Genomic DNA, 14,898 nt, shown 5'->3' with positions numbered 1-14,898 from the left:
CCACGTTGAAGGCTTGATGTATCTGGGTTAATTTGCCTCTAAACAAGCGTGTGGTGGACATCACAGGCTGAGGCCTCCTCTCTGAAGCCGACGTCCTCCATGGCTCATTCAGGCCTGTTACGTATCTGGGTCAGTCGGAGTTGGTTGATCCCTCCCTCTTGATAAACAGCAACATGGAATTGAGATTTGCTGGAGTTATCTGGGCACACAAAAACAAAAAGGATGTCATGCTAATCAAGTTTGCATAACACTCTGCCCTCATGTCTAATAGACACTACTGTCTCAGACTGGGACGTATATATACAGAAAATAACAAAAGATATAAAATCACATGTTCGGGAAAGAAATTCAAATCAGGTCACTGTGAAAATCTGGTTTGTATCTTAGATTAATGAGTTATCTGATTATTCTTGAAATAAACTCTCTGACTTATTGTGACAATCAAGAAATGTTTAAATCTTTTCTCCCATGAATGAAGGACAAACACATTCGTAGAAACGTGTCTGATGGGAGCCAATGGCTGACAAAAGATTCTAAAGTCTGAGCATGTCGTGTTGGCTGCTTCAGAGATGAAGTGAAGGTCAACGCAAGCCTTTTATGATCTAAAGGCTCATTTCTCCTGAATGTCTTTCCTACGGCAGCCCTGGCGGATGATGACTCCTGTTCACTGTCCTCCCCTCTGCCTCGCCACTCTTCCTCCTCATGTGGTTTGACCGATAAAAGGCTCTGAAGGCCGTTACAGGAATGTCATTCAGCTACAATGAACCACTTTCTTTGCCTTGGAGTGCTGCTACCATTGCAGGGCAGTTTAGTCAGTACATTCATTTTGAATATTAAATGCTAAAGTACACATCGAACAAGTCTGAACAAAATGCTCCGTTTTGGTGTCGACTGAGGAAACACTGCAGGTCATCACACCACAGCTGTAGTGACTAGTAGTTGTGCACATGCTCAGTAGAGCCAATGTTTCCTTTGTGGTATGAGTCCACATATTGAAAGTTTGTCGTGTAAATGGGATTTAAGTTGATACCAGCCTTAGTAAGAGTGTGCGAACCCTGGTGTTATTGCTGCTTCACTGCCGTCCATATGGACCATTTCCATGTCAAACTAGCTTGAGAAGTAGGTCTCTTAGGCGTGGAACGTACTCTTGTGGCTCAATTAAAGTCAGATTGAAGTCTGAATGCCGCACAGATCAAACGCAGATCGTGACTTACTTTAGCAGCTCCTTCCTCTGCAGTTTATAGTAATTGATCTACATCATGGAGGAATTCTGCTGTTTTACACTCGTATATCTTCATGCAGCATTAATAAATGTTTTCCAAAGAGTCTGATGGAAAGCTGTTGCCTGGTTTGACTTTGCGAGAATACCATTGTGACAATCCTCCGCTGTGAGCGTCGGTCTTCTTCCAAGGTTTTCTTTCAACGTTTCAACAAGGCACGTGTTAGTTTAAGGATCTGTTGAATAATTAAACTGCCTGTCGAGCCAAATCGCCTCCTATCATACAGAGGATAACGGGGAATAGCAGATCAGTTTCATAAGTTCTGCATTACTTCCACGTAGTCTTTCCTCAGGAGGCCGGGCTCTGAAAATTTCATAGGCTTGTGTGCAGAGTGATTAAAATATGAAGTACAAGAGCAAATAAGGGGAAGTATGAGGTAGAATTGAGAGGAGAGGCTGAGGTCTGTTCGGGGAAGGATTATGGTTGAAACGGAAAGATAGAGATGTAAATAGAAGCAACGTCGGGCGTAGAAAAAGAGAGATTAAGTGGAATATAGGAAGTGACAGACAGAGAGATGATGAGATGCTGGTAGATGGTAGCAAGTGTTTGATTGATACAAGGAGACATGTGGGTGAACACGGATCAACATAACACGAGGAGGAAGAGTGGAAATGACAGGGTGATGAGGAGAAATGGTGGAGGACGGAAAAGTAGAACCACGATGAAAAGAGAGTATGAAACAGACATTAAAGGAAGCAAGCTGAAAACTGAAATCGCAAAAATAGAGAAGTGACACTAAAAGGTATGTACTTTATTCTCGGTCATGCTCCATCATGTAGTGTTACACGCTGTTCAAAAGCAGAAGTGAGCCGCTGGTACCTTTCTACACTGAATTCAGACGGACAGGAAGTAGCAGCAGCACTCGATGTGGTTCTCTGAAGAAAGGCGGTATTTGACCCGTCCGGCCAACTCCAGATGAAATTGAGCTGCATGTCAACTCAAATGACTTTCACAGTCTTGCTGTAGAATATAGCCTGCTTGAGGAGGCGGCACGGTGGTGTAGTGGTTTACTCGCCCTTCTCATGGTTGAGTCTGTTTGGGATTGGAGCCGTTCTACATGAAGTTTCCATATGTACAGCTGTTTGGAAGTTTTTTTCATCATTTGTGGGTTACAAGACCAAAAAAAGAAAATCTATTAATTCAATTGAATTTTGCTTTCTTATTTTTTATTTAGCACGTGTGGTTAAAGCTTGACTGGTTAAATAAGACAGACCTGAGTTTGAGTCCCATTTGGTGCGGGAAGGACATCCAACGTCAAAACTGGTGATTCCTATGAAGGGAAGCAGGAAATTAGATGCTTCCCATTGATTTTATCCGTCAATGTCATGAGGGTCTAATGTTTTCAACATGGGTGTGGACTCCAGTGGAAGAGAAGAAATACCCCATTGTACAAGAAATACCCGTTATTTTTTGTGTGCAATGTTTGGCTTCTTTTTAAAAAAAGAAAAAGAAATGAAGGAAGCTGTAACACAATGTCACAGCTGACAAAAAGACTATGCCATTGGTTTTAGGGTGCAGGTTTTGCTCCAGTTACAATCCATGAAAGTATTGAGTAAAGTGTGTACACAGATGTGGTGCTTTTGTTTCGTCCATTTTTCTAACTTTGTGCATTAATGCTTCACTTTCATGCAACTGGCATGCCGACCCTGAAAATACAAGCTGGAAACAAAGAAGAATGAAAGCGGGGGAGAGAAAATATGCCACTTTTTTCTTGTTTTGGGTCACAATCCAAAACACCAGATACACTTTGACTCAACTGCTGTGAAGAACATGAATCTAATCGAGGCCAACATGTTGACAAAAACAATCATTTTTTATTAGACAATTTGTCCAATAAGATATCTTAAATCCCTCACTGAGCATTTCATCCTGATTCACTCTTCTCCACCTCTTTAGCTGGTGTGTGACGCCTGTGCTGACAGACTGAGGAAGGCTGGGGGGGGCAGGAGAGGCAGCCTGCACGAGGATGATGGCAGGAGGAGGAGGAGGAGGAGGAGGAGGAGCAGGTAGAGGAGGAAAACAAGTTAAAACTGTCACAGAAGAAGGGCTGTGAGGCAGTAATCTCCAGGGGTTTAACAGATGGGGAGACAAATTTAGCATCTTTGGGTTCTTTAGCACGACTGGGCCATGAAAATGCATCATTTGACTCGAGGGTGGCTCCAGAAGACCAGGGACACTTTTAAGGGAACAAGCAGATGGACTCATTGTTTGCCGGAGCAGCATCTTCCTGATGGAATAAAAAGCAAGACCTTACCAATTCAAGATGTAGCTGAAGGTCATTCCCGGCTTTCTTTAGAATTCAGGCCACGTGAGAAACGAAGGCGGCCACGTGACGCAGACAACGCTGAGGTTGTTTGGATCTCGCTGCGTCGGCATGTTGATGACCGTCCATAACGAAATTACTGCAGTGATGTCAGTGAGTCTGCGGACGAGAGTTTGACCGGGATGGACATGTGATACAGGCGACACATTCCTAGAAATATTTTGCATGTGACTGCGTCGGGGTAATGTAAACAGCCAACAACCACACAGAGAGACGGGGAAACACAACGGACACGTCGTGGCCTTGGCACATAACTCACCGCATCTTTAACCTCAGCTATAATGATATAATGTCTGTGTGGAATTATTAAGCCAGTTACAACTTGAAGTGGAAGAAGTGAATGTGCTTTAACAATAATGATCTTGAAAAAAGCAAAATAGAGTCGAGAGTCGGCAAACGTGATGCTTATTTAATGAAAATTGATTTTTACCCTGAAACCTCAATTTATTAACCAATAACTGAACCTCGACTCCAATAACCTCCACAAGCTGGATCCAATCATACATCCGCATCGTTCTGGAGGAATTCTGGACTTTATTGTTCCAAAGCTGCTTCTGCTCAGCCAAATCTTCTTCTCTGAGTTTGAAATGTGCCAACAGCTTCGTTCTGTGAAGCAGAAGTTAACGCTCCTCGAGAAAGAGATTTCTGCCTCCTCAGATGCTCCCACTCCTTTTCTGTGCCACTAAAATGCGACAGTATGTCGGGAGCTGGCTCTTGTTCATGGCAGTGGAACTGATCTGCACCAATCTGCTCCCGTTTCACCAAACATCCTCCGTCTTTCTCCGTTTTGTTACTGGAGCAAACAGACTTTTCTTTCCTGGAGTTTTGGCAGTTGGCCGTTGGCAGTCGGCCGGCGTCCTCTGGTTTACCTTTTCATTTGCCGTTTGACTTCTGGTCCCGGTTAGACTCTGTTTACCTGCAGGAGCATCAACTTTCAGTCCCATTACCTGATGTTTACATGGACTTTTAAAATAGTGTTTCAGAGCTCGCAGGTCATGACTTCACAACACTGGGTAAACATGCAAATATACACGATGATGTTGAGAATCCCGATCTTGATCTTACCACAAACGAACACTGAAGTGTCTGATGTTGTCTCGCTGCAGAGCATGAAGGCTTGAGATTTATTGCCGTTAGATTAGGGCTGGGCAATTTGGCCTTTTAAAAAATTAATGAAATAAAATAAACTGCACTTATAAATGACTGCAGACATCAGATATACTGTCAAAAGTACAACTTTCTTGCTGTGATTGTCCTCAGAGCTAAAATGCATGTAAACAATCCCAAAATAAAAAGTAAGTGAGGCTCAGTCATTCAACAAATTCAAGCTTTAACCAGGTTTCATCAAAAGTGCAACAGAAACTACGGAAACCCTCCAGGACTGGTAGAACGGAACGCCCAAAAACTATGGGGAGAAAAAAACTTTGCAAAACCAAACTCTCTTTAGCTACAAATTCTATTAATCGATTAAATTGATTTCTTTGCCCAGCCCGACATTGAATTAATTATTTGAAAATACTTTTTGTATTTTAAGTGTTTAATTGTTGCACGTCTATTGTACAGGTCCGTCTAAAAAATAAAAAAAGACTAATTGTATATATTCCCATTGTTAATGTTTAGATTGTTCTTCTTGTGTGTGTGTGAGTGTGTGTGGGTGTGTGGTTTCATTACAAAAACAAATGGCACCAACTAGTGGCCTGCGCTGCTCACTACATCATTTGCTGTGTGAACGCAAAACTTTTCTGAAACGAAAATGCAAAAAAGATGTTTTCACCTCATACGCTAAATTTGACTTTTTCTCGTTGAGACAATTTAAAATAATTACAAACTCCGAACTTAATGAATACGCACATTTTCAGAGGATTTTAAACGGTGATGAGTTGAACAAAAGAAATCCCCCTTTTCCATTGTATTGATTTAGTTTTCTATGAATTAAAGATGATCCAGCCTGCGCTGGAGGTGTGTGAGGTGTTCTTCACATTCCGAGTGTTTGTGCCTCGCAGGTTTTCTTGCCTCTGGTATCTCTCATCGTGCATATGGAACCGACGGCTTCGAATGTTTTGTTTGGTCTAAACAAAGTTGCGCTGAAGGTGTTTGGGTTTGTACAGTAACTCTGCTCATGTTAACTGGGTCAGTAGAATTTCATATTCAGCAAACGGCTCTGTGTCGCTCTGTGCAGTTTTACTTCCCTCGCTTCTTTTTTCTCTTCATAACCTTAGAAAACTGGAGAAGTGCTTCAGGGGAAAGGCGCTTCATCTTCCTCGCTCTGAGAAGGAGATGAGCTCGGATTTACTGCAGCACATCACTGATTCATTATATTCATGTTATGTAAAGCATGCACATTCCTCGCAGAGCTTTTTCTTTTTTTTGAAAGTACCTTATCAATCAAATTGTCCTGTTGTGGCTTAAAGTGGGTGCAGAGAGCTGGAGCTCATGTGAAGAGGACCTGCCGTCCAAGTTATTGGTTTTTTTTTTTTAGTCTTTTTGAGGATTCGGTTGTTGAAGCTGCGGCCTGAGTGGAACCGTGAGAGGACGGTGCTCTGCAGAGCGTTCGTTCCATCACCAGAAGTAAAATATAAAAGAGAATAAAGCCACATTTTCAGGAAAAATGAATCAAACTATAATCAGTCTGAAGTCAAGAGAGATGAACTGGAAACCCGAGTTACACAACGACATCTCAAGTGAAAATGGTTTTTGTGTTTTCGTTTCAGAAAAGTTTTGTGTTTATGCAGCAACATTCTGCAAAAAGATTTCAGTTTCCACGGAAACGGCAAACTCAAAAAAAATAATAATGTAGTTTTGTTGTCATGTAGGGCCACTAGTGGGCGCTCCACCAGTGTTTCCAGGAGTTCATCTCTTTTGACTTTCGATTGATTTGAGTTATTTTTGACTGATTTGAACATAAAATTACACAATTTTCTAAATGTCTTGAATACTGCAGGATACTGGATGACTCTCAGTTATAAATTAATTTCAGTTTCCAGGTTTTAAATTTACTATAAAATTGTTGAAAAACCTCTGTAGGACTTGAAGAAAGGAAGCAGTTAATCACTGGAGAAAATAATAAAAACAAAAACTCCTTTCATTATCATGCAGCTGTGGATTACACCTTCATATCGTGACAAGTTTAACTGAAATATTGTCGGAGCTCACCATCAGGGAAATGGTTCATCGGACCTCTGACCTGACCTTTTGTTTTGCCCTCAGGCTCAGCTGGAGGCCCAGAAGGCCACGCAGGACTTCCAGAGAGCCACCGAGGTTCTGCGGGCGGCCAAAGAAACGATCTCACTGGCCGAGCAGAGACTCCTGGAGGAGGACAACCGGCAGTTTGACTCCGCCTGGCAGGAGATGCTGAACCACGCTACTCAGAGGGTGAGGAGGGTTGAGTTACTGCACGTTACATACTCACTCAACTCCTCTCAACTTTATGACTTTAAAAAAGCAAATAGTTATTCCTCTCACATTTTAGTTCAGAGTCCAGTTCAGTTTCATCTTGACTGAATCGGACTAGTCAAATAGAGCCTCACGGTGACCAGCTGCTGTGAGTGGAGAAACATGTTTTATAATCGCTTTATCTGTTATAATAAATCATTTTCATATTGAGAACTACTGAGATTTTCTTTTCGCCTTAAAATTCAGTAAAATTTTAAATTTTTAGAAATAATTTCTTGGTTTGATTCTACCAGGTAAGTTCTACCTGCTTTAATTTGCAGAGCCTTTAGTTGTTTGTTTTTTTACACATTTTGACGAGTTAATGCAGATTTTTAGCTCGACTGGACGAGTCCCTGCTGCTCTGATGGTGCGCTCTGCTTCCCCGACTCAGGTGATGGAGGCGGAGCAGACGAAGACGAGAAGCGAACTGGTGCACAAGGAGACGGCGGCCAAATACACGGCAGCCATCGGCCGCATGAAGCAGCTGGAGAAGAAACTCAAACGCACCATCAACAAGTCCAAGTAAGAGCCAACGGGCGGGAACCTCAAACTCTACAAACTTAACTCGACGGGTAAACATTGGTAAACGAATCATTGGAGGTGAAACCAAATATTAATTTGCAGCAATTTAACAGTTTTTGCTCCTGTCCGGTTCTAAATCTAAACACCTCGAGCAGTTATGTGATAAATGAGAAAACAAACCACTCTAAAACAGTAGAAATGGTCCTTATTGCAGTGTGTATGTGTGCTCACAGCAGGGGGCTGCTCACCTCCAGGGCTCAACGTCAAACCCTTGAGTTCCAGGACTTTTTGTTTGCTAATAAAAACCACATCGTCACAGGTGATGGTTCCTCCTGCACATTGAAACTGACGGCTGTTCAAAGCTGCTTTATGTTTATGAAGTGACTTTAGCAGAAACACAGCTTAGTGTCACTTCTCTGTTCTCTTGAATTGTTTGTTCTGAGCCGTCAGGTGTCTGAAGGGGAAGTTCACCTCAGTCACGAGCTGCTTCTCGTCTCCACCGTCACATGATGACGAATACACACGTTATTATGGAATCTAATTATTAGACAATTAAAACACACACACAGACCCCCTAATCGATAGTGTCTTTACTTGACAACATATTTATCTCATGACTTTATATCTAGTCTTACATTTCAAACAAATCTCTGTATCGTTCGATCTAAAATAGCTGATGTGAGTGACGTTACCACACAGACGAGACCACTCAGGCCCGTTTCCATGGCAACAGTTTCAAGTGAACGCACTATCACTAACACTTTTGTTGGGTTTTGGGTGTCCGATTACACGACAGCGGTGCTCAGTTACTAAAACACATCTTTTTGAAAACGTTCCAACTCCATGTAGATGGCAGGAACGCTGGTCCTGGTCCTGGTCCTGGTCCTGGTCCTGGTCCTGGTCCTGGTGCTGGTGCTGGTGCTGGTGCTGGTCACCACGGCCATGGTTACTAGTCCTTCTGCACATGCTCAGTAGAGCCAATCAGAACAAAGTTTTCTCTGTGATGTCATGACTCCCTGTCCACATTCTCCTGGACTTGGTACTTTTATTTTGACGGTCACCGTAATAACAATCCAACTTGGTCTGTCCACTAGAATGTCAATGCCATTGTTCTCCGCTGCGTGTGTGTGTGTGTGTTTTCATTAAATAAAACAAACAACAACACCAACTAGTGGCTCAACACATAAAACTACTTAATTGTCAGTCTTTCTGCCGTTGCCATGGAAACGTAAACTGAAGACGTTGTGGTGTAAACTGGTATGAGTCATCGTCTGCAGCCTTGGCAGGGCGTTAATCCGCTCTGCATCCTGCAGCAGGTTGCCATGGTGACGATGTGGTACCTCTCGTTTTCTGGGTTAGTGTGTGTTCTCCCCTCTGATCTAATCTCTCTCCTCCTCCTCCTCCTCCTCCTCCTCAGGCCGTACTTCGAGATGAAGGCCAAGTACTACCTGCAGCTGGAGGTACGTGATGCTTCAATCCTTTCAGCCTGCAGAGGTTACCTCTTCACGTCGCTCTCTGACCTTCAGAATAATAAAGAGCTTTAACAGGAGCTGCAGTGACTTCTCCTGTTGTGTGAACAGAATGAATCGTCCTCCGGCTCAAACTGCAGCGTTTAACACGACACTGTAAAGAACACGACACTGTAAAGAACACTGACACTGTAAAGAACATGATACTGTAAAGAACACGATACCGTAAAGAACACGATACTGTAAAGAACATGATACTGTAAAGAACATGACACTGTAAAGAACATGATACTGTAAAGAACACGATACTGTAAAGAACATGACACTGTAAAGAACACGATACTGTAAAGAACATGATACTGTAAAGAACATGATACTGTAAAGAACACGATACTGTAAAGAACACGACACTGTAAAGAACACGATACTGTAAAGAACATGATACTGTAAAGAACACTGATACTGTAAAGAACATGACACTGTAAAGACCACGATACTGTAAAGAACATGATACTGTAAAGAACACTGATACTGTAAAGACCACGATACTGTAAAGACCACGATACTGTAAAGAACACGACACTGTAAAGAACATGATACTGTAAAGAACACTGACACTGTAAAGAACACTGACACTGTAAAGACCACGATACTGTAAAGAACATGACACTGTAAAGAACACTGACACTGTAAAGAACACTGACACTGTAAAGAACACGATACTGTAAAGAACATGATACTGTAAAGAACACAATACTGTAAAGAACCAAGCAGCTGTAGTGAAAAATCTTCTTCCATCTGAATCAATCCTCTTTCTAGAATCGTGGACGTGAGGAACCCAATTCTCAAATCTGTAAATAGTGAATAATGAAAATTGATACCAGAGAGAATTTACATAAAAAGGAATGTCGAGAAGTTGTGATATTTGCAGTATTACTACGTGAAACTAAGAATTAGATTTGTTACTTCAAATTGAGGCTCTTTCGGGCCACGATACTTTAAGTTACTATCAAACTGAAACAACTGAACAGAATCCCCTCACATGTTCTGCTCTTCAAAGTGAACGCAGAGAAAACCAAATTCCAGAAGTCGATTCTTCATATCAGCTCTTCCTCATTCTCATCCTCATCCTCTTCCTCTTCCTCATCAGAACCTGAAGAAGACGGTGGACGAGCGGCAGGCGAAGCTTTCCCAGGCCAAAGGAGAATACAAGTCTGCCCTCAGGAATCTGGAGATGATCTCCGACGAGATCCACGAGCGGCGGCGGAGCTCCGCCATGGGCCCCCGCGTCCGTGGCGTCGGCGCCGAGGGCGACGGCGTGACGGGAGACGAGCTCTCCAGCTTCAAGATGGAGTCTGATGGAATATCCAGTCAGTGGTGGTTTCTTTTTGTTTTTTTTTACCATTTTGAAAACGATGTCCTTTTCATGTCATGCCACTAGTGGGTGCTGTTGTTTTCCTCTTGAAATGGTTGCCATGGAAACGGTTCCCTAAATGTTTGAATGAGTCCAGCATGAATCTGCTGGTGAGGTGAAAGGTCAAAGCGTCCGGCTGGTTGTTTAGTTGTTTTGCTCTCAGAAGCTGTGATGAGCTTCTCGTTTCCTCACAACGAGACGAGCGGTCGCCCCCGCCGCCTCTCCGCCGCCTCGCCACCTCTCCGCCACCTCTCCGCCGCCTCGCCACCTCGCTATGTTCAGTAGACTGCTTTCCTCGCCGGCGTATCTCTCTGAGATCAGACACTCTAAACACCTGGAGCCTCAGAGTTTCCAAACGCCGGCGTCTGATTGGGAATTTGAGTCAATACCCATAATCCTCTGCAACCTCAAGATAAAATCAACCAATGAGGAAGCAGCTTCACCAGTTAACAGAGAGCTAATCTAGCTTTGGCATCATGTGTTGTCTATAGTTGTGTAGTGTGTCGTTTCCATGGTAACGGTGATCATGTATTAACAGGAAACTGACTTATGTGGGAAAAAGAAAACGTTCCTCAGTTCTATTTATAGCTGCTTACTATTTCTGTCTTTCTTTGTTCTCTCTCTCTCTCTCACACACACACACACACACACACACACACACACACACACACACACACACACACACACACACACACAGTGGCGTCGGTGTGTTTCGATGAAGACCCGTGTGGCGGCGGCAGCGTCATGTCGGAGGAGGACTCGGAGACCTGCAGCCTGGGTTCGTCTCCCAGCAGCCCCCAGGAGTTGATGTCTCCGTGCCCCTTCGCCAGCTCCTCCTCTTCCTCTGACTCTCCGTCCCCCACCCCGTCCTCCTCGCCCTCCTCCTCCCCCTCCTCCCCCTCCTCCCCCTCCTCCCCGGCTCCTCCGTCGCGGCCCTGCAGCCTGGACCTGCCCGGCACCGTGTCGCTGTCCGACTTCGGCCTCATCTCTCCGGTGCTCGGTCCTCGCAGCGAGTGCAGCGGCGCCTCGTCGCCCGAGTGCGACCTGGAGAGAGGTGCGTGATGGGAAACCAGTCTGCAGCCCGAGAGGGTTTGTCATGATCCAGGCTCCGTTTACACGGCGGCCATTTTGGGGTTTCAGTTTCAGCAATGTATCTTTTAAACTTCTTCTTAACGAAGCGTTACCGTGGTTACGGATTAAAAAAACATTCATGTCAGATCCAAACATGAACATTTATTACATTATATACTTTTAAAAATATTTTATAAATTTCCCTTGATGGATTTTAGATCTTTTTGGGGGTTAAAATATACAGACGTCATCATGTAAACAGGAAACCTTCCAGAAACCAAAACCCAGTGTGTCGTGGTGCCTCGGGTTATTCTGGAGGGGGGGGGGGGGGGACTTTAGCCGGACTTTACTTCTTGTTCTTATGGGGGCAGCAGGAGCCTTTAGACCAGGGGTCCCAAACTTTTTCCTTCTCTGATGGGGGCCCGGTCCGTTTGTAACGATCACAGGGGCGCCTAAACGTAAAGATGTACTGTTTTACAGAAAGCGACTCATAACCAAATAACCCTTTCTGGGTTCTTCACAGAAAAAAAGTCCAGTTGTGCTGTGCACAATCTTAACAGGTACGTGTCATGTGTCCTATTAGACCCCGAGACACGCCCACCGTACTAGGAGCCCCGTCAGTCGTCATGCTGGCCAGCTTTGACCAGTCCAGGTCCAACTCCTCCATGGTTTGGGACACTGTGCTGAAAATATCCTCCCCCGTCATCGTCCCATTGAGACTTCTGAGGGCTGCCGGCTCCTCCCACATCTCAGACTTTGCACTAATTCCACCAATAAGAACGAGCCGCTGCGCCGTGTCCCTGCTCTCATCCAGTGCTCATGAAATAAGTCCAATTCTTTCGTCTTCTGCTGCAGAAACATTCCCCCGAGTTCTTCAATGCGTCTGGTGATTGTACTCGCCAACAAACTCAGGGCATTAAAGACCTCTTTCTTCTCGGGACACACCTCCTCCGTTACAGCATTCATACGTTTCTTGGCCCTAAAATTTAGATATGTTTCAAACCCCACCTTGTTAGAAAGCAAAAACATGGAGGTGTCAAATATAACTGCAAAAAACAGATGGATTTTTATTTAGCTGCTCTAAAAAATCATTTACCCCATAAAAATGGGTGGTCCTATATTTCTGTCACGTGCTGTATAAGAAAAAAAAATCAGAATGCGTCTCTGGTGTTGTTCAGGGGGGCCGGGCCGGGCCGGGCCGTAGTTTGGGGACCGCTGCTTTAGACAAACACTCAGAGGGATGAAGCACTTTGTAGAGACTTCGGTCGCACTGGGAGGTCTTTGGATCATTTCTCATCTTTTCTTAGTGTCTCGGCTGTTTGGAGCCTCTAGGAGACGAGACGTCTCGGTTCCAGCTACAGACTAACTTCTGCTGTGTCCTGTGCTGCAGGAGACCGAGCTGAAGGAGCAGAGGTCCGTCTGGACAACGCTCCCGCCAACAGCAACCTGCTGACCTCCGGCGCCAAGCGGAGCTTCAGTCTGGAGTCTCGCTTCAGCTTCCTCAACCTGCGGCGCCAGCGGGCCGACAACGCCAAGAGCCAGAGGGCGGAGCCCGGCCACACCGTGGTGTTGCTCAAGGGAGTGTGAGGCGCCACCGGGTGGCCGCCGCCGCCGCCTCAGACTGAACGTGCTCCCTCCCTCGTCCTCGTCTCACATTGTGACTCCGCCCCCTCCAACCACTCTGCACCTTCTGGACTCGATCTCGAGAATTCAAGAGCACGCTCACGTCAAAAAGAAAAGGCTCAATTATTGTTCATGTTTTCTGTTTTTTCCGCTTCGAGCAGAAAAAGGTTGTTTGACTGTTTAATCCAACTTAGTGTGTAAAGTCAGCATGTTGTCAGTCGGAGACGATGCTGGAGTCTGATCTCTGCTGCCGTTTGATAGAAGTGTGTTCTCGGACGCGCGTGCGCGTGCGCGTGTGCGTGCGCGTGTGTGTGTGTGTGTGTGTGTGTGTGTGTGTGTGTGTGTGTGTGTGTGTGTGTGTGTGTGTGTGTGTGTGTGTGTGTGTGTGTGTGTGTGTGTGTGTGTGTGTGTGTGTGTGTGCGCGTGCGCGCGCGTGCGCGTGTGTGTGTGTGTGTGTGCGCGTGTGACGTGTTTGGAGTCGCAGCGTTTAAAAAAAAAAAAAAAAGGTTTATTTTCCACATGAAGTCTAAAGTACTGAAGATCCATTCAAGCTTTTTCATTCCTCTCACCATGATGATTGTGTGCTGTTAATATTTTATATACAAACCGTCTTTTAATGAAAGTAACAGTGACACTGCAGCTGAATAATAAAGAGTGAACTCAAAGCTCCACATGGTGTCGTTTTCCAGATGAGATTCCTCCACATTCCACTAGAGGGAGCTTGTGTAACAATCATCATGAGACAGTTTAATGTACTTTACGTTTGGTAAACATCCCAAAGTGCGACAGTAGAACCAGGTTTAAAACTAGATCATAACAGTATAACTGTCAACGTAGGTTCAAGATCACGAAGCACTCATTCAAGAGGACTAAGGACGAATTCAAGAAGACAAGACAAATTCAAGACGACTAAAGACGAATTCAAGATGACTAAAGACGAATTCAAGACGACGAAAGACGAATTCAAGATGACTAAAGACGAATTCAAAATAAATTCAAGATGACTAAAGACAAATTCAAGACGACGAAAGACGAATTCAACACAATGAAAGACGAATTCAAGATGACTAAAGACGAATTCAAAATAAATTCAAGATGACTAAAGACGAATTCAAAATAAAATCAAGATGACGAAAGACGAATTCAAGACGACTAAAGACGAATTCAAGACGACAAGTCAAATTCAAAACGACTAAAGACGAATTCAAAGCGACAAGTCGAATTCAAGATGACTAAAGACGAATTCAAGAGGACTAAAGACGAATTCAAAACATATTCAAGATGACTAAAGACGAAATCAAGATGATGAAAGATGAATTCAACACGACGAAAGACGAATTCAAGACCACTAAAGACGAATTCAAGACGCCGCCGTGTGCCGGAGAGGGAAGGAGACATTTTGGTGGAGACCAGCAGAGACCGATAAAGTTCAGTTTTATCCGTTTATTAAACTTATGAAAATTATTTGGATTATGAAAAGGCTCAGTGGACTTTGTGTTTTATCCTCAGTCGGTCTGGAGGAGGAGGAGGGTGGAGGAGGAGGGTGGAGGAGGTCTGCAGCAGCAGGACGTCCATCGATGGTCACCGCGCCGTTTATATGCTGACTGATTCTTACACACTTATTATCTATATCGTGAGAACTGATTATCAATTGTGACAATAAGTTCTCACTATATAAATAATAATCAGTTCTCACTATATGAATAATAATCAGTTCTCACTATATGAATAATAATCAGTTCTCACTATATAAATAATAATCTA

At 44.1% G+C, this 14,898-nt stretch overlaps 1 protein-coding gene across 2 annotated transcripts in view; it reads left to right on the top strand.

Annotated features, from left to right (window-relative positions):
• Window positions 1-13,804, top strand: part of sh3bp5b (SH3-domain binding protein 5b (BTK-associated)) — a 30,800-nt gene extending 16,996 nt beyond the window's left edge. The window contains exons 4-10 of one of the 2 annotated variants that reach the window (XM_080471043.1): window positions 6,811-6,975; window positions 7,427-7,557; window positions 8,975-9,017; window positions 10,177-10,396; window positions 11,138-11,494; window positions 12,035-12,071; window positions 12,902-13,045. In XM_080471043.1, coding sequence (XP_080327169.1) covers window positions 6,811-6,975; window positions 7,427-7,557; window positions 8,975-9,017; window positions 10,177-10,396; window positions 11,138-11,494; window positions 12,035-12,071; window positions 12,902-12,914 — 966 coding nt within the window. In that variant the 3' untranslated portion in view covers window positions 12,915-13,045. Of the gene's footprint in view, window positions 1-6,810; window positions 6,976-7,426; window positions 7,558-8,974; window positions 9,018-10,176; window positions 10,397-11,137; window positions 11,495-12,034; window positions 12,072-12,901 lie in introns of both variants that reach the window. The other variant, XM_080471042.1, reaches the window with a different exon arrangement.
• The last annotated feature ends 1,094 nt before the right edge of the window (window positions 13,805-14,898 follow it).

Source organism: Lipophrys pholis, assembly GCF_963383615.2.
Source record: "Lipophrys pholis genome assembly, chromosome: 9".
Classification (NCBI taxonomy): Eukaryota; Metazoa; Chordata; class Actinopteri; order Blenniiformes; family Blenniidae; genus Lipophrys; species Lipophrys pholis.
Note: the sequence above shows the minus strand (reverse complement) of the source record. Positions and strands in the feature narration are given on the sequence as shown.